The sequence below is a fragment of the Lissotriton vulgaris genome, chromosome 11 (genome assembly GCF_964263255.1).
Source record: "Lissotriton vulgaris chromosome 11, aLisVul1.2, whole genome shotgun sequence".
Classification (NCBI taxonomy): domain Eukaryota; kingdom Metazoa; phylum Chordata; class Amphibia; order Caudata; family Salamandridae; genus Lissotriton; species Lissotriton vulgaris.
The window spans coordinates 1,009,487,671-1,009,508,103 of record NC_141699.1 but is presented as its reverse complement, the minus strand read 5'-3'; the positions used below and the strand labels follow the sequence as shown (position 1 = coordinate 1,009,508,103).

Below are 20,433 nucleotides of genomic sequence, written 5' to 3'. Positions count from 1 at the left end.
GGCATCAACCCCTGGAAAACTACCCCTCCCCCCCAAAAAAACCTGCCCTAAGGGAGGGTGGGTGGGACAACACTCAAATTATGCCCCCCGGCTGCTGGGTCACTGTCCCACGAAATGGTGCACAGTGACCCAAAATGGCCGCTTTTATTCCCCCCAGCCCAAAAGGAGCCCAAACCACACTGACTAGCCCAACCAGCCCAAAGTCCCTTCCTGTGTCCTATCTAATTTCTTCCCCCCTCCCTTCCTCCCGGGGCCCCAAACTTCCCCGGGGGGGCGAGCCTCCCTCCGGTCGGCCACCCCCCGCAAAGCCCCATTGGGGCCCATCGGGAGACGGGGAGGGGAAGAACCGACCGGACACAGATGTAGGTGTGATAAAGGCCGCTTTATTGGGAAACAGGTGCATCCTGAAAACATACCCCAACCTTGGCCTTTGCCGTACAAAACTAGGCCTAACTAGTTATACATGTACCTGACCAAAACCCCCCACCCCCTCCCCTAAACAGTTCCCCGCCAACAACATAAACATCATTATCAATTTCCCAAACGCCTGTCTCAACTGTTTCAACATCTGCCATATGTACACTCCCTCCCCCTCAGCCAGTAAAACTCCTTCCTCCTATCCTACCCCCCCGTTTAACTAGGAAAAAGCGCCACTCGAAAGCCCCATACGGCTTTCGACCCCCCCCTAGGACCCCTGCACCTTTGGATACCTGCGCACCCCTATTGCCTGGTCTAACGCCTCCTTCAATTGTACGATATATAGCTCCATCCCATATCTCGACAAATGTACTCCATCCTCCATGAAAAAATAGACCGCCCCATACTTCAGTTCCGGGTGCTCCATCCTACCCACTCCTTCCTTGTCACAAAAGGCCTGCATCTCCCTGTTAATCTTCCTCCTAGTCCTATCAATAGCACCTGGTCTCTCCGCTCCCCTCCAACACCTCCTGGGTATGAATTCTGACCAGATGACATAACACCCTGCCCACTGCCTCTTGATCTCCAGCAAGTCCCTCCTCATTTGTTTCACCAGTGCCAGTCCCTTACACTGCACCAAATCGTTTTCACCCAGGTGAATGACTACCACATCCGGGCAGACCCCCCCCGCACAACATTGTTCAAAACCGGCACCAACTCGTGCCAACGCATGCCCCCCTTGCCCCTCCAATGACACCTAAACAACTGCTCATCCAGCTCCAGATTGAGGTTCCTGCATTTTTCCCACTTGGCCCTCTCCGCTCTTTTTACAAACGAATGGCCCACCACATATATGGACACTGCTGCCGCCGTAGGCCCCGCCACCGCACCTGCAAAGAGACACATGTAAGCAGCGAGCCCAAACTTCAAGTCTACTCCACCACTACCCTTCGCAACCTGACATACGACTTATAGCAGTCTGATTTCCAGCACCCCAGTCGTTTAATCTCCTCCTTCCCCCAGCCCTTCCGCGCTGCCTCCGTCGCCGCACCGATGCGAAATGAATGCGTTCCGAACTCCTCCGGGTCCTCAACCATAGACCGCAGGGCGTGCCGCAGGACCCACAACAACTGCGCCGCTGTCACACGTCCCCCCCCCTCTTCTGCCAAAAACCTCCGCACCATCCTGCACCCCTCCTTCTGCCAGCCGTCTCCCCCACTCCGCCGGACACACCGCCTCCGTTCCCCCAGGACCCAACAACACCCAAGTACCCTTCCCCCGCTGATCAGTCTTGGACCGCCGAAGCCGCACCGCAACCTCCCGGCCTCCTATCTCCACCTCCCCCACGTCAGCCCCGTACCTCCCTTCAAACCCACCAACTCCGACACCCGAAAGGCTCCAAAATACATCCACGACATCAATGTGGAAAACCACACCGTCTCCGCCCGATCACTGCACACCACCGGTAAACGGCCCACCAGGCCTTCCAACATGGCCTCCGTAATCGGCCGTCTCCTCCGCGCCTGAGCCCCTCTCTCCCTCTCCCAACCCTCCAGAAGCCGCCCCCCCAATTCTCCCGCTGAGGGGGCATACCCCCACCATAGCTTGCCCATGAAAGCCACTCCTGCCAGTTTACCCGCGATGGTCACTCTCGCCAAACCTTTGTCCATTAACCCCAGCATGAAACGCACCACCTGCTCCTCCCGACGCCACTTGCCCCGTTGCCTTACCGCTCCAAAGCGCAGAAACTCCAGCCAGGCCTGCTCGTAACTCTTCCACGTGGACGCTGCCAGGGACGACCTCACCAACTGAACGACCCGCGCTCTCCCACCAACCACAGCTCCTTCGGCACCTCCGTCTTGTCCACCGCCGCCTCCGTGGCTAGCCCATGGAACCTCTGCCACTGAGAACGAGACAAAGCATCCGCAATGTCATTGTCCACTCCCGGCACATGCTGAGCCTGGAACAAGATATTGTGTTCCAAACACCTCAAGACGAAAACGCGCATCAGCTTCAGCACCTGGGGTTCCCTTGCGGACTGCCGGTTCACCACCTGCACCACTGACATATTGTCCACCTTGAACAACACCCGCCTGTACGCCAACTCCCGTGCCCACACTGTCACAGCCACCACCAACGGGAACAGTTCCAAGAACGCAATGCTCCTACCCCCTGCCTGCCACTGCTCCGGCCATTGCTCCGCGCACCACCTGCCCGCCCAATAGAGTCCAAAGCCTCCGACTCCCGCCGCATCCGACGACATCGTCACGTCCCACTCCCAGTCTTCAGGGGGCGCCATGGGCACGCCATTAAAACGCTCCAAAAACGCCAACCACATGCTCAGATCTTCTCTCGAGCCCGCCGTCAGCCGCACATGATGATGAGGCAGTGTCAAACCGGACAACGCCAACCCCAGCCGCCGACAAAAAGTCTGCCCCGCTCGCACCACTCGGCAAGCGAAGTTCAAATGCCCCAGCAACACCTGCACCTCGCGCACCAACACCTTCCGCCTGGCCAACATGCTCTTCACCAAGTCCACCATAACCGCCCGCTTTTCCTCCGGTAGGCGCGCTTCCATGGCCGCTGAGTCGAGCTCTATCCCGAGGAACGACAGCACCGTGCTGGGCCCTTGCGTCTTCTCTGGCGCCAATGGAACCCCCAGGTGACCCATCAGGTCCGTAAAACTGTCCAGACGCTGCTGGCAGTCCGTCGAACCGGGCCGACCCACCAGGAAGAAGTCGTCCAGATAATGCGTTATCGCCTCAGAGCCTGTGCGCCAGGAAAAAGCCCACTGCAAAAAGGAGCTGAATCGTTCAAACAAGGCACACGACACGGAACACCCCATAGGAAGCGCTCTATCCACAAAAATGAGCCCATCAAGCTGAATCCCCAGCAACTGATGATCCGCTGGGTGAACCGGCAGCAACCGAAAAGCCGATTTTACATCGCATTTTGCCATGAGCGCCCCTTGACCCGCCGTTGTCACCAACCTCCTCGCGACGTCCACGGACGAGTACGACACGGACCCCAACTCCGCCGAGATAAAGTCGTTCACCGACGCGCCCTCCGGCCATGAGAGATGCTGAATCAGCCGGAATTGACCCTGCTCCTTCTTCGGGACCACTCCAATGGGTGAGATGATCAAATCCGGTAACGGCGCCTCCTCAAAAGGCCCCACCATCCTCCCCTCCTTCACTTCCTTAAAGAGCTTCTCCCGGCCGATACCCTTGTGCGCGTTCACGGACTTCAGGTTCTCTGCCCACCGAGCGATCTGCGGACCCTCGTACCCCAACCGGAAACCCTCCCTGAAGCCCCGACGCAGCACGGCCGCATCGTCCGCCCGCGGATATACGCCTCCAACAACGGCTCCAGTCGATCCAGCCTAACCGGCGTACGAGCCTTTCCCCAGGGTACTCGCCCCCCCCTACCCCCTCCCCTCCCCCTGCTGGGCCCGGGAGCCGGGTACTGAGCCGGTGCTGGGCCTCCCCCCGGCCCCCAGCATCGCGCCTCTGGGTGGCGTCTCCCGCATGCGGAGCACTCGTGCCGAAAACGGCACACCTGCCGGAGACAGGAACCCTGTTGAAATCCCAGCAGGTCCCGACACTCTGACTACTTCCAGCTCCCCCCGCCCCCACCCCTCCACGGGTGGGGCGGGCCGAAAAGGGGGGCGGCGCCAGTGGCAACCCACTGGCCGTGTAAATGGTGCGGCCAAATTTTGCCCCACTCATCGTCTGTTGATATAGGTCCGCATCCAACTCCCCCCACTTCGCGCCCGAAACTCCTCATCGTAATGCGACCAAGCATTACCTCCGTAAGTCACTTGTGCCCGCCGCACCACGTCCATGTACTTGAACAGCGCGACCGCCCTGTCAGGGTACTTCTCACAGTACACACTGGCATATATCAGGAAAGCTGCCGACCAATTCTCAATGGTGACAGGCACCTTTGGACGCCTAGCTAATTCCTGCTCTTCCTCCTTCGACCCCTCCTTGGCCATCAACTCCCTGTGGAGCAACCTCAAGATCTCCACATACTCCCCTTTCCATATCTTTTCCTTGGTAGCCAGCGACAAATGTGCCCCCAGTGGCTTCGCCACTCCCATGTACGGCAACTTCCTGACCGGCACCTCACAGCTCTCCTTCGCCCCGGCGCCGGACGCCGCCGACCCGCCGGATTTCGCCGCTTCCCCCGTCCCCGTACTCGCCGACGCCGCGCCACCTGCCGCCTCCGTACCCACCCCAGCATCCGCCACGTATCTGCCCTTCACCAATCGCACTTCGTCTCCGCCGCCGGCATCCGTCCCCACTGACCTCTGAAATCCGCCATCCGCCCCCCCACATGCCTGGCCTCCATGAGGCCCGCCCAAGCCACTCCCCGACCCCGTACTGGTCTTACCTGGCGTCAAAGCTTGCGTCCTCACCGGATCCCGCCGCCTAACCAGGTCTGCTGGGGGGGCCGTCACTCGCGGCACCGTTTGCCGGGGGCATACCTGCAAAACACTGCCAACAACATTACAGGTTTCCCCCCCGCCCTCCCGAAGTTCCCCTTCCTCTTCCGACTCCATCTCCCCATCACCGCCCCCCATGACCCTTCCTGCGGACATCCTGCTCAGACCTGCCTTGTCCCTACACGCTGCCATCAATGTCCCTAAGTCCACACTCTCCCTTCTCCTTTCCCCAGTTTGGTAATCAGAATCGCCTGCCAAATTGCTGCTCCATCCCCGTCCCCCGGCGGCCGGAGCGACCCATCGGGAGGGGGGCGTTGGAGACCTATGACCCTGCCATCCGCTGTCAGCACGCACATGGTCCCTTGGTGGAGCGCGACCGCCCGTACTAGGCAGAGCCGGCCCATCCTCTCGGCGGGTTGGAGCCGCATGCTGCTCACCCGAGCCCCTTACCAACTGCTCCTGCCAAGAGAAAAACGGGGAAGTCCAGCATGCCGGGGCAAAACCAACTCCGTCGCCACCCCACCCACCTGTCCCACCTCTCCCCCCTGCCGCCGAATGTCCTCCTCGCCGCGCTGGAAGCCCCCCCAACCCCCTTCCCCCACCCCAGCCCCCGCCTCCCTCTGTCCCTCCCACGCGCCCCCCCCTGACCCCCCGCACTCCCCACATCCCCGTGGCCCCCCCGCCACCCCCTGTCACCCTCCCGAACCCGAAGTCCCCTCCACCGCACCCCCCCTCCCCCTCCCCCATCCCCCGTCCACCCCGACCCCCGTGGCAACCCCACCCCCCCGCTCCGCCCCCCGCCGCCACCCCTCGCACCCCCTCTCTGCCCCACGCCCCTCCCCGCGCTCCGCGGCGAACCCGGCCTACTGGGAGCCACCATGTCCTCATCTGCCGAAGACCCCCAATCTGAACCGCCCACACCCCCCTCACCCTCCCCCACCCCCTCCTCCGATTCTTCAATCAAGAGCGGCGAGCCCCCCCCTGTCTCTCCCTGCCCCTGTGCTCCCTCCTCCCCCACTGTGTCTCTGACCCCCCTCCCTTGCGCCCCCCACCTCCCCCTCATGGCCCCCCCTTGCCCCCCCGGCATCCCCCCTCCCCGGGCGCCCCCCCTTCGCGTTCTGTCAATGCCTGCCCCCTGTCTCCCCCCGCCGCCCCCCCCAGCCTGGTGCTCCTCCTCGTGACTTGGGTGGCCTGTACACTCCCCCGTCCCCTGTCATGCCCTGTCCCCCCCACCGCGCCTCCCGACTCCCTCTCGCGGATCTCCCCACTCCCTCCCGCCCCCCCCGGGCCCCCCGCTCCCCCCGCTCCTTCCACAAATACAAGCGGCGCCTTCCTACGGCCACCGCACCCCCTCGCTGCTCCTCCTCCCTTCTTTGGCGCCCCGCCCGCCTTCCGACCGCCGCCTCGCGCCGCTCCACCCCCGCTCCCGCCCCCTCCCCCTTCCTCGCACGAGAACGCGGCGGCTCGCAAGCCGCCACCGCCGCCGCGGCGCCGTCAGCAGCGCGCCGCGGGGGCCTTACCCGGACATCGTCGCGCAGGAGATCCGTCCTGCCAGCTTCCCCCAAGAGGCGCAACGCCTCACGAACCCGGGGATCCGCCATCGCCTCCGCCGACATCAACCAGCAGGTACACTCCGCCTTCGGCCCGCCGCCTCGCAGTCAGCTCTCTAACCCCCGCCCGGCGCACACCACACGCAGCAGCCGATGCACCGGATCACCGCCCTCCACAATACCGCTACTGCCAACAAGCCACAAACAACCCCCAAAACAGCTAAACTCCGACTAAACGACAACGCTCAAATTATGCCCCCCGGCTGCTGGGTCACTGTCCCACGAAATGGTGCACAGTGACCCAAAATGGCCGCTTTTATTCCCCCCAGCCCAAAAGGAGCCCAAACCACACTGACTAGCCCAACCAGCCCAAAGTCCCTTCCTGTGTCCTATCTAATTTCTTCCCCCCTCCCTTCCTCCCGGGGCCCCAAACTTCCCCGGGGGGGCGAGCCTCCCTCCGGTCGGCCACCCCCGCAAAGCCCCATTCTAGAACAAAAAGCTTCTATGACCCACCTGGCGTTAATGGACATGAGGCGGGTGATTTTTTTATTGTAACTAAACTACTAAAGCCTTGCAGCACACTGTCATTTACTGACAGCACATTTTCCATTGGAATGCCCATTAAATCTTCACAGACATACAGTTTACTGATAAAACTATATTGCACACAAATGTTAATGTTGCAGTGAATATTTATCATTTTACACCACCAAATAAGGGGGCCCATTAGGATGGTGGGCGGATTGCCCCCTCCAGGCTGGCGGTAGCCACCGCCAGCCTGGTGGGGGCAATACGCCCGCCATCCGCACCTAAATTCCCCCCGCCATATTAGGATTTCGGGGGGGGGCCGCGGCGGACGGAAAGACGTCCGCCGCTTTTTCGCCACGGTCGCCTTGCGGCTGGGGTGGTAAAGATTTAATATGGTGGCGGTGTCTATTAGACCCCGCCAGCCACATTAGAATGGCCCAAAACAGATGCCTTTCCGTGGTGGAGTCCGCCCGCCATCCTAATGACCCAAGGTGTCTTAAATCGTTTTGCTCCCATTAAAATCTTTGTTTCCTTCACACCTCAAAATTTAAAAAAATTTGCTTCATTTTTGCTCTCGTAACTACCGAATGTGTACAGTTCATTTGCATTTTGCTTTAGATTACAATAAAGACAACTTTGGTGTGTTTTAAATGAGGTTCAGAGGACAGGGATTCTGTGCAGCATGCAATGTGAAAAAAACTAGTGAATAAAATGTCACTGGAATAGCGTTTTTGCATGCTGTAAATTGCACTTGTAATACAATGCTTAGCATTTTGAAATTCTGGTGTGTACAGGATGGATCTGCAGTGCTCCATTTTAAATAATAGGACCTTGCAGCATCGATGAATAAAGCTCTGGGACAAAAGCTGAGTTAATAGGATTAGCGCACTCGGTGAGGCATAAGGATGCTTCTTAAGTGAGGCAGAAAGGCAGTCTTTTGGGAGCAGAGTTCTAATATATCTGGGGCAGGTGAGGCCTGTTATGTTTAACAATGCAAAATTAATATGTTGGGGAATCCTGATTTATTTATTTATGTTGAAGGCCTGTAGGGGGCCTAAGCGATCAGCCCTTCACCATTCCAAACATGTAACAAACACTAAGCTTCTGAGGTGGCCCTATTTTTTGGGAGAGTGATTAAGAAAGGAAAAATGTGGCGGTGTATGTGTATGTGTATTATTATGTATGTTTGTGTCATGAGTAAACATTGAAGGGAGGTGATTATTTTCTCCTTATCGTTAAATTTATGTGTGATAAAATACTTTGTTCATGCGGTATACTCAAAAATGAAACGAATTCATACGTATCTAGGTGAGCTGATGTTTAAATACAGGTGTCTAGTATTTTTGTGTGTGTGTGTGTGCGTGTGTGTGTGTGTGTGTAAGAGAGAGAGAGAGAGAGACACCTGGGTGTGGCTATATTGACTAGATGTTATATGGGCTTCTGTTTGAAGATTAGTTTGTTGCTTCAAAGTGTCAGTGTGTTTTAAACGTGGTTTAGAGGACAGGGTTTCTGTGCAGCTTTCATACAGATAAGCACAATGTAAACTGTTTCAAAAGCCAGTGTGGTCTTAAAGGCCTCGGTTTAAACAAAGGGGTTTGGCGACAATCTTTACAAAGGGCTTGTTAACAAGATTTGTGCAGGCGGGGGGGGTGGGGGGGGGGGGGGAGGTCTGTGGGCCGATGCCACTCCCATCAATGGTTGATCATTTATGTTAAAAATGGCAAATGGAATATGTTGTTGAATCCTGATATTGTTTTGTATGTTGTGATTTTAAACAAGACTCACAATTGAAACTGGAATGGCATGGGGAGCAAAAAAACGATGGGTTTATGCCCAGATCTGTGCACTGGGGTGAATCTGTCCATCAATTGTTCTTTTTGTATTTTTGATTTTAAACAAGGCATATTGAATCTTTTGTGGAATTCTGATATTGTTTTGTATTCTGTGATGTGAAACAAAGCATACTGAACATGTTGTGGAATTCTGCTATGTATTTGTATACTGTGATGCTAAAGCATGGCAAATTGAGTATATTGTGGAATCCTGATACTGTTTTGTATGCTGCGATGGGGTTGGGGGGCTGAGGACGCTAGGGGTCTGACCAGGCAAGATACTGGGAGTTTGAACTAACAGTTCTAGGTTAAGATTCTAGTGGGCCCAGCCAACCTTCATCCTTCCCAGCATAATAAACTTCTGATGTGTTACCTTTTGAAAGGGTTGGTTAAGAAAAGAAATAAGAAGCAGTGCTGTAAGTGTAGATGATTGCTGTAGCATCTTTAAAATAAATCTGTTTTCTTGTTTGTGGTGCAGCCAGAACCCTCAAATTGGGGCATTGAGGAACTGCTTGCCAGCACAATAGGTACAGATATATGTTTAGATCTGTGCAGCTCTGATTCCATTACAAGCCTTATTTTTACACTATCCTGCACACCCCACTTTGTGTCTAGGCCTGGAATGCTACCTTTCGAGGTTTATTCTTGAACCATCCATCACGCCCCCTACTATCTGTATAGCTCTCGCATGCTCTTCCAACCCTTCTGCATCAAGCATCACAGAGACATAGTTTTCCTTCATTCTAATGTGCCACTTATATAATATAGTGTGTGCATGCTGCATGTTCTAAAATAAAAACGCTCTTTTGTTCCAATCTGCTTTTACAGGCAATGAGACAGTCATATGATATTTCAGAAAAAAGTGTACACAGTTGTCACTGAGAAGCATAATGAATAATTGTTTAACCCTTTCGCTGCAGAGGCAATTCCGCCGCAGCGCTAGGGGGCGGGGGGGCTGGGTGGCGCTCCCACGCTGGTGACAGAACCGCTCCGTCACGAGCCTCAGGTGGGCTGTGCTTGTGACGGAGCGGTTCCGTCATAGCCCCGCCCGCTCAATAGAACGCGCCGCACAGGTGCAAAATCACTGCCGCGCAGGCGTTCCGAGCGGGCCGTGACGGAACCGCTCCGTCACCAGCACAGCCCACCCGAGGTTCATGACGAAGCGGTTCCATCACCAGCGTGGCAGGATACATTTAACGTCCTGTTACATTGTGTGCTTGAGGAACTTCAGTACCCCTTGACTTTTCAATACGATAACATTTATTTTTCTACTATACACCTGTGTTTAGAAATATTATTATTTGACAAATTTGTTGTATATATTTTTCTGACAAAAGCTGATGTTTTCGTATGTATAGGAAACCAAAAATTATAAGAGTTGCTACACTGATAGATAATACTAAAGTGATTCTTTTGCAAACATATTGTGAGAGTTTGCCAGAAATGAAACTACATCAATAACCAAAATTAATCTTACAAACAAATCCGTTGTTGACACATTTACCCGTTTACTATAAATATTTCAGTGCCTAAAGCTTGCTGGTAGCTGTTTGTAAAGTCCCTTTTCATCTTAGACACTCTAATATGATCCCCTTCTTTTAGAAAAGGTTTCTTTACCTTGAACTGACTGCTGTACACAGTTCTCCATACCGCTAAAGAATTTTGTGGCATTATCGCTACTGGTGCTGTTTTAATGGTTCTGTGGTAGCTGGCTTTATAAACATCCATAAACACCTGTAATACATCCACATAACGGCATGTGTTGTAAGCCATGAAATATCTCCACATCTTAGATTTTAAAGTTCTGTTAAAATGTTCTATCAGCGCGGCTTTGACCTCCGTGTGCATTATAAAATGATTAATCGAGTGTTGTTTTAATGTTCTGAAAACAGTGTGTTTAAAAATTATTTTCCAGTGTCTGTCTGCAGTTTCAGAGGCGTTTGACCTTTGCTTAATATTAATCTGGTTTTAAAGGGCACTATGACGCTAATTCCAGTCTATGAGGCCCATTAGGATGGCGGACGGACCTGCGTCCGTCCGCCACCCCCGAGGTGGAGGGACCGTCTACAGGGGCAGCGGCGGTCCCTCCATACCAATTAGGATGTGACCACCACTCTGGCGGTCACATCCCGTATCTTTAACCTTGCGGCGGGTGCTGCTTGAGCAGCACCCGCCGCAAGGTTAAACATGCATGCTTTGCATTTACATGCACAAAGCGGCAGGCACCGCGCAGTGCCTGCCGCTTTGTGCATGTAAATGTAGGGGGGTACTACAGGTACCCCCCATGTGCACCCCCCACCCCGACACCCTGGGGCCCGCAACGGGCCCCCAAACACAAAAGACCACATGCTTTTCCACGGCGGAAAAGCCGCAGTGGAAAAGCATGTTTCAGCCTGCATCCTAATATGGCTGGCGGTGTCTTGCAGACACCGCCACCATATTTGCCTGCATACACCGCGGATCAGCGGCGGACGGACTTTGCCGTCCGCCGCTGATCCCACCGCCATCCTAATGTGGCGGTGGGTGTTTTCAATGTCCGCAGCAGTGAATCCGCATCCTCCAGGCCGGCGGTGGCTTCCGCCGGCCCGGAGGATGCGAATTCACCGCCATCCTAATCAGCCCCTTATTGTGTAGAGTTTATGCAAGGGCTTACTTGGACACTAGATCTAGGACCGTTAATAAGTATTGCGCTCCGTTATTGTGTCTGGATAGATCTTGAAGACCCATGACGTCTGCCTGACATTGATAATCTATTTGTGCATTAACAATGGTGAGCCTCCTCTTGAAACGCTCCATAGCAGGTTTATCGAGTAAATATTCCTTTTCCCCAGGTAGCCATTAGTCACCAGGTTTCTACTTACCAGCTCTTTTTCAAAACATGCCTTTATAAGCAAAGCTTCTGCACTTCCAGAACTTCGGGCCCGATTCACAGAACTAACTTAAGACAAAATCCTAAACTTACTACTTTTGGTATTCACAGAAGTTAGGATTTTGTCTTAAGTTTGTCTTAAGACAAACTTAAGACAGACTTAAGTTAGGATTTTGTCTTAAGTCTGTCTTAAGACAAAATTCTAACTTCTGTGAATACCAAAAGTAGTAAGTTTAGGATTTTGACTTAAGTTAGTTCTGTGAATGGGGCCCCTGGACCCCACTTTTATTGTAATACATTTTCCTTAACACATCATAAGCCATGTTATAGCCCCTATAGCAGTGAAATGAAACACTTGTTTTGCGACAGATCATTTTATTGAAAAGGAAGAGCATGCTGAGCACCAGAGCACATGCCAAATTTACCGAGTATTGGTACAAGTATTAAGGCTATTGTTGTAGGGAATGAGTTTATTTACTGTATGTACATAATTTGACATACATTGCAACCTCATTCGGGTGAAGGGTGAAATGTTGTCGCAGAGTCGCAAGTTTTGATTTTTTTACAGCTACAAAGTCAACTGCTCTAAATAGGACTTCTCGGTCACCCCTCTTATAACTTTGTACACACAGGATGCTAGCAGCATTCAAAAGATCATGCAATTCATAGTCATACAGAACACAACCTTTATACCGGAAATAATCTTGGGTCAGAAAATCAAAGGCATTTTGAAAGTTGACCATCGTGGTAGTATTAAACTCTTCATATGGTACTAGTACACGTTCAAATATTCATCTGCAATAGGTAACCATGTTTTGACACACCAGCCGGTTACACGTAGGACTATCGCATTTTGGTGCCTCCGGCGGAAAAACAGACCTACAAAGAGCACAGAATTGCTGGATGTATTTCGGCTATTCTTTCTTTAAGGAACATGTAGATCAATTCCGTGATGCATATGTATCAATGCCTTCTAAAAGTGTCAGCCTGTGGATGATCATTCTGTAATTTGCCCTAGTGGTAAGTATGTACATTAAGTAACACGCTAATGCCCCAATTGGGAGGTATCAACTATTTTTAAACACTTTTCTCAGGACCAAAGAAACTTCCTCTTGCCTGTTTTTAAAATATAAATCACAAACATGGTTTTCTACAGCTCTTTCAACCATCTTTCGAACTAATGATGGACACTGATTTTGCATGTGCTCACATTTTGTGCGTGGCTTCCAAGCACATTGGATCTCTCTCAATGTACTCGACCCAACCATAATCCTATCTGGGTGGATACTTTTTTCACCTGTCAAATGATACAGGAGCTTTAGCAGTTTATTTACTTTGTAGGCATCTAACAGAAACCATATATGACAGATAGTTCTTGACTTGCCAGTTGTGTCCCCCAGCTTTTTTTTTGCCGGCCGTAGCGCGGACGCGTTGATTCCTGTCCTCACCTGACTTACTGAAGCATTTAGAGGCTCCGCTGCATGCTAGGTATTGCTGTTCTTTTAGAAGTACTTTGTTTGCGGTTCATTTTATTGCTATTTTACCTGTTTAAATCACCTACTTGCATCCTTCCTGCTTCCGCCTACGGAATTGCATAACACTGATTGGGTAGTATTGCCCAATCAGTTGTGAGCTCGGGAGGAGCCAGTTGTGCCCTGTGGATATTTTATGCCGGCCATAGCATGGATGCACGCAGCGGGCACGCCGAAGGCAAGGCCATCTGCACCTGGACATCGCCAGGCACCTGGCATTCTGCCCATTTAGACTCCCACAGACAGGCGTATTCTCACAAGAAGCTTTGGTCCTTTAGAGCCTTGATCAACCCATGCATCAATCAGGCTTGAGTCTCAGCCGACTGCCCTTTCTGCTGTGGGCAATGGGACTTTAAAATCGGATTGGGCAGTCATGCTACGAAGCCCCCCTCATACTTTGAAATTTCTTAGTCTCAGTTGCCCCTCACTAGTGAAACACCATGCAGAAGTGTTTGACCAGATTCAAGAGGAGGTACCTGATCTTCTCTTCTAAACAGAGACTTGGCTTACCCCTGATATGGAGGCCAAGCCACAGATAATCCATAAGGAAACTTCATAGAATGGGCAGCAGAGGAGGAGGTATTGCGGTCATTTTTAAAACCAGCTACTTTTGTCGTGTTATCAGTGCGATTACTGATTATTGTGAAAGTGGCCTTTTTTTAAATCTCACTAAATTGCAACTTTACACATTGTGGACTGCTCATCTATCGCCCCCCTGGTCCATCGAAAAATTTTAGGGAAGCACAATTACTAATTTAGTCGGCATATTAGCAACCAAATCCGCTAACTTTAATATCGTGTGGGATCTTAACCTACAATTGGAGGCCGGCCAAGATGGTACGATCACCAATTTCTTGGCAGATCTCGGAGCCTGTGAATGAATTAAAGTATTTCTTAAGAGCGTAGCTACCTGAAGGCATCCCTGCGCTTATAGCAGTACATTCAAAGAGCTCTGAGCGGTATTATGGAAAGAGTACAGTTTTAATCAATTTCCGGAAGGTCAGGTGATTAGCCTCAAGACGAACATGGAGGGGGAGAGAATTCCATAACCTGGAGGCTTTATAAGAAAAAAGGCGGCCTCCGCTTCTTGACTTTTTTATTTTAGGGATGTACAAGCTCTCTCTGAAAAAGTGGTTGGTATCACTGTGTACACTATTAGGGATTAGGCAATATGCAGTGGCCCAGATGATTTTGTAGTCAGATACCTTCACCTCCGTATTATCCCTGAACACAGCTGTTTCCGCAAGAAGCTAAAGACCTGGCTTTTTGCAAATTAATTGCCCCGCCCCTCCTGTCAGAGACGTCTGCAAGCGCCATGAGACTCCCCGGATGTGATTTGTGTACTATACAAATGTCCCTGACTTGACTTGACAGGGAAGTAGTAGTAGTTGGGGTTGCCAAATACCTACATACTGCAAGGCTGCTATGGAAACGTTATGTGGAGAGTCTTCGGGTAACCCTTGGACCATCACCAGGAATCATCTGAAGGCCTGGAGGACCACCTTCAGTGCATCTAAGTGTGCTAGTCTCATTCCTATATGATCCGTACTCCAATGTAACACCAAGCACTTGAGATGCATTGGATTTTGAATGGTCGGTTTATATCTTTCAACTTTGTGCTCATCTCCATCCTATGTTTATCACCTTTGTTTATAGATGGACTAGATGATCTTCTTGTGCCTCTTTAACCAGCCACTGTGCCTTATAATGTGTGTGTTTCTACCTCTGAGCCACACTTAAGATTCATCACTATGTAGTATAAGAAATGCACTCTGAGTGAGCAGTTGTCCTAAATGGCTGTTTTAATATAATCCCTTTCTGGCTGCTATCTAAAAGATTTGAAAGTTGATTTTCTATTTATTTTTCATGATATGTGTATGTTTTAAGGTTCAATTTCCTGAAATATCCATCTCAAATTGCAACTGCAATTGCACTGCCCATTTTAAGTTCTCTTTCTCCAGCTAGTGCTATAAGATACCCCACTTTGAAATCCCAGATGACACTGCGAACGCCTTTCAGAGCCCATTCAAGGCCTGTTTTTTTTTGTCTCTTAGGTTTGGTAGGAGGGCAGCTCGGCTGCCAAATGGGGTATATACATGTTAAGGCTATTTTATACAAATTGTAACAACTCCTTATCACGTTCTATGTGTTTTTCACATCTGTACTGTGCACTTTTATGGTTCAGATGAACCAAAATAAAGTTATTTGATGTTAATACCTCTATATATGTCACAATCCATTGGTTGATTAATTAAAGAAGGCACCATGTCCATAATTACTTCTGCAACTTCCACGTTGTTGTTCAGTAGAGCAATGTGCAGAATGGTTTCTCCCAGGCTCCCTGTAAGGAAATAAACAGGTAATGAGAAACCTACTCACTGGATCCATCGTGCAATCACAAACATTTTTTACAAACACCAATTAAAATAGTTATAGAATTAAAGCTAATGAAACTTAGAAGAGCATAAAGTGAATGAATGAATGAATAAATGAATAGCCAAGTGGGCTGCCTGTGGACATTGATCCATTGCTATACCCTGCTACATGCCATGTAGAAGTGGTTGGTGAGGTAAACAACCTTGATCCCGCATCCATCACCCCGCATGTTTTTACAACTCGGTCGTTACAACGACCGCGTTGTAACAACGCATACCATTACCCCACAATAACGACTTGCGGAAGGGGGAGAAGGTGTTGGATTTAAAATCTAACACCTTCCCTACTGTCCGCACAGACATGAGTTGGAAAAGTAAATTATACTATTCCAACATCTAGCTCCCCCCTCGCAAGTCGTTGTTACGACTTGCGGGGTAATGGTACGCGGAATCACAAAGCGGTCGTTGTAACGACCGCGTTGTAACAACATCCGGGGTAGCGGGATGCGGGGTCAAGAGGCATATTCGTGTAAAGAACATCTGTCCAGGTGGGCTAAGGATAGGAGGAAAGTACACATGCGGACTTTGGTCACGAGGGCGAATCCCTCAATCCTGATATATAGTGGCATATGCTTAATGGGACCTGGTGGTCAAATCAAATTGTCCCAGGCACTGTGCGATATTATTTTAATCATATAGACACTGACACTGATACATGTGCATATATATGATTTATATTTGTGTTTAAGGCAGGGGCTAGTTCATATGTACTTGGAGAAGTGTGGCTCAATGGTTAGAGCGGCAGACCCTGATGCAGAGGTCTAGCCCGGGACCACGGTTCAACTCATCGCCTCGGCTGGTCTTGGGCTCAAAATTCTACGGATAATTCTCGCCTCAGTGCCTATTCCAATCATGGAGTCCCACACTGCAACTCTGGGCAATAACTTGCTTAATCTCCACAACGGCTCCCACAACGCTAAGGATGCCTGGCCTCCACCTTGGTATTCGTACAAGCGCCTTGAGACCCTTGCGGGTGAGTAGTGCGCTATACAAGTATCAATTTACAAGTATCAATTTTACTTCTAAAAATGAAAATATTTGATTTTCGCCTCTACTTTCAATGCTAGTACAAATGCTGAACCTCCTCACATATTGTCATCTCTGAATTCTTTACAGACATATCATTCGCTCTAATGGTAATCGATTTACCTTTTACAAAAGGATCCAATTTTTCACTTTGCAATAGTGACCGCATTCCTGTAGCCTCATTAGTTCTTGCAGCTTTAAATAAAATACTGCCAATGAAAAGCGTAACACATTACACAGGGGCATTTAAGATCATGAACATTAAACAGACAGGAAAAGATGTCATGAACTTTGAGACACAAATATCATAAGTTAAATGGACAGATGCTGCTTGGATGCTAGCGCTCTAGATTCCCTGAATATTTTTCAGATTATCTTCAGGACTTCTGAAGTTAAAGCATGTACTACTCAATAAAAGTGTTCCATTTAAAGCTATTATAATATACATTGGCATGCATATGAAAATCTTGAGGTAATATACAATCTGTTATACATTTCCACCAAACAAAAATAACCGACCCTGAAGTGCGAACCAATCGTACTTGAAGCTTGTGGTCTATAAACTTCTAAAATACACTGGGGGGGGGGGCAGGTTTACGACTTCTGGCGCATCTCTGCTAATCAGCAGAGATGCGCCATAAGAGTTGTGACGCATCTGCCTACCCGTGCACCACCACTGATGCGCCGCATTTACAATGCGGCGCCCCGTGGCGCTCGGATGGGCAGATGCGTGACACATCCACAGCGGAAATGCGGCGCATTGCTGGATTTGCGTCGCAAGCGTGATGCAGCTCCAGCAAGGCTCAGGGGCGCCCTATCTCTCACATGCTCCATCAATCCTTATGACTGCTTCAAGCAGCCGCAGGGTTTTGACGCAGACTGGCCCTAAAAGCGACTATGTGAAATCTTGTAGATTTCACTCAGCCACTTTTAGGAGGCGTTCCTGCGCCGGAACGCCCCCCCCGCGCCAGAACGCCTACATGTGGCACAGGGCTTTACAACGTGACGCATCTCCCAGATGCGTCACGTTGTAAATACCCCACAGCATGGCGCTAGCTTTGCGCAACCGCTGCTTCACAAAAGTGGTGCAATGGCGGCGTTAAAGAGGCACAAGGGGCTTGTAAATCTGCCCCTGGGTCTCTAAAACAGTCTCACTTTATTGAGTCCTTTGGGGGAAATGTACTTCTGGATTGAATCGAAAAATAAATGTTCATTAATAATGTGAAGACTTTTTCATATTCTATATTTTCCAGAGTCGATGAGGCTTAAGGGCCAGAGCTGCCGTCCGTGGGAATGTGGAATAAGGCTCGAGTACAGTAGCGGCAGCTATCAGACAGGGGTGGTGCGGCAGGGGGGTGGGAAGGGAGGAGGACTGCAATAAAAAAAAGACTTACCTTTAACGGCAGGCCGCTGCCTCTCCTCCGTCCTCCATCCTCCATCCTCTTAATCTACCTGTCCCGGCCGGCGGCAGCAGGAAGCACCCGGGCGGACAGGCTCCCCTGAGTCAATCACAATTCTACAATGCAGCATTGTGATTGGCCTGAGCGCTGTGGATCGGTGCTCAGACTATAACAGAGAGCCTGTGCATGTTCCTGACCAGGCTGTGTAGTGCAGCCTGGTAGGAACATGCAAAGTGCACATGAACTGTTTGGCCTGGTATCAAGTAGAGAATATTGATCGGTGTTCTTAGATTCCCTAAGCACACTTCCGAGTTCTAGAGTCACATTTAGTTCTAGGATTGCATTGATGCTAATCCTGGCTAATGTGGCCTATTTCTGGAACAAAGGTATTGATGTTTTTCTGTTTGAAGAGATAATTGACGCTAAGTTAGATAGTCACAGGGTGGGCATTCAGGGCCCCATTAGAAATGTATGCAATGGTAGGGGGGGTTGTAAATCCAAAGGATATCATAATCTCTATTGGTATAGTTACGGGGAGGAGAGTGATAAATATTGTGGGACATGAGGGCCAGATGATCAGCTAATCTTCAAAGGGAGGTGAGTTAGTTCCCTGGAGCTGGGCAGCTGGTGCACCGAATGCTTCCAAAGAAAACATAAAAATTCCAATTTTGCGGAGGTAACCCATTAGCTAAAATTCTTTCCTGGAATATGGTGGGGTTAGGACAGGCTTATTCCAAGCTAAACATTTTAATGTGGTTTTCACCCAATAATAATTTGCTTACAGGAAACTGGGATTTGTTCCAATTTTAAATATGAAAATTATTTTATATTTTGGTGTGCAGCAAAACCTACAGTAAAAGGTCATCCCAGCGGAGGTATAGCTATTTTACTTAGAAGCACTACAAATTGGAATCCTGTGGAGTTTGTCCATCCCTCAAATCTTTGTATTTGTATAAAGTTAGCCCTGTGCAATGCAATAGGAGGATCATAATCATCTTTTCTTCTGGTAAATGTTTACATTCCCCCTGAGAGGTCACCTGACTCTTTTGTTGAGTCTATGTTTTCTTTTGTGCATTGTATTAGCATCACAGAATAATGCACACTGAAAATTATGGTGGCAGATTTTAATTCTAAAATATTGCATTGTTCCTCTTTGACCTTTGGAAACCTGAAGTTAGATGAGGTGTGGAGTATCCCAGAGGAAATTTTACTCATTGAGTTATGCCTGTGAATCAGTGGGTGAGGGGTCCTGGGCCTTTTTCAAGAAGGTAGAAGCTTAGGGCACATTTGGTGCCAAATATGTAAATCAAATTCTTTAGTTGTACCTTCGGCTCCTTGACTTGAATTCAGGCTTCTCTCTACAAAAGTGTTTGCTATGGCAGATGCCTAAGGTGGGGGAATAGCAAAATGAATAGTGACCCGGGCTCTACACGGGCTGAATTAAAATATGATTTTTTTTCTGTCTAAGGGAAAGAAGTGCTGTCTTCTCAAATTATATGAAAGCTCTGGATATGTTTGTAATTGGTCAAAGTGAAGTGGCACTCCTCCCAAAGCTTATTTTTAAAAATATGATTACAAAATCAATTTATGAAATTAGTCGGAAAAGGGATATTATACTGTGTACTCAGCAAATTAGGAACAATGTAGTAGTGGAGAGTAGCATATGTAAAAAGCCTCAACCTATGGAACCTTCCACATGATGTGTGTAGAACTACTTTGCTATTCAGGCTGAATTTGCTTTCTCTACGAATTATTAGACTGGAGCATGGAGATTACCTAGGAAAGAGAGGCTTTGTGACCTCTGCTGGAATTCTAGCCAAGATGTAAATCATGTGTTATTTGTTTGTCCTCTCCTACATTCAATACAACGTCAATTGTTAAGACCATTGTTCTTAAAGCTTAATATTACCTCGGCAGTGGAGGCCCGGAAATTTTTTTTTCACCAACTTCAGAAATAGATTGTTCAAAAAAATTTACATTTTTAAAATAATCCTTAAATGGTTTTTATATATGAGTATATTATCTGTATCTACTCCCATATGTGATGAACAATGTTTTTTAGAGTAATTATATTTTGCACAGTTTAACAAGATTTGCAGCATTTGTGTTGTTTTGTAAATCTGATTGTACTGTATTATACAGAAGTACTGTACTGGAGTTGAACTGTAAAATACTTTAGCACTATTTTCTTGTTACAGTTTTTTATGCATGGGTAGTTTCCGGTATTTTTTAAGAAGTGTTTCTTATTGATTCGTTCACACATTTGCACTTTATTAGTTCATGGGCTTTTTACATAAGGAGTTCATTTGTACATTGAACAATGTTGTTGTGTATTTTATTCTGTACACAATATACTGTGTGAACTGTTTTCATAGACCTTTGTGTATTTTTTTATGT

The 20,433-nt window shown here is 49.4% G+C and overlaps 1 protein-coding gene across 1 annotated transcript in view; it reads right to left on the bottom strand.

Moving 5' to 3' along the window:
* The window catches only part of LOC147683931 (transient receptor potential cation channel subfamily V member 6-like), a 176,561-nt gene extending 159,715 nt beyond the window's left edge, over positions 1-16,846 (bottom strand). The window contains exons 1-2 of the mRNA XM_086944922.1: positions 16,760-16,846; positions 15,394-15,516 (exon numbers count right to left, since the gene is read on the bottom strand). Of these exons, the coding sequence (XP_086801048.1) occupies positions 15,394-15,516; positions 16,760-16,805 (169 nt within the window). The 5' untranslated portion in view covers positions 16,806-16,846. The remainder of the gene's footprint in view (positions 1-15,393; positions 15,517-16,759) is intronic.
* Between the last annotated feature and the right edge of the window lie 3,587 nt (positions 16,847-20,433).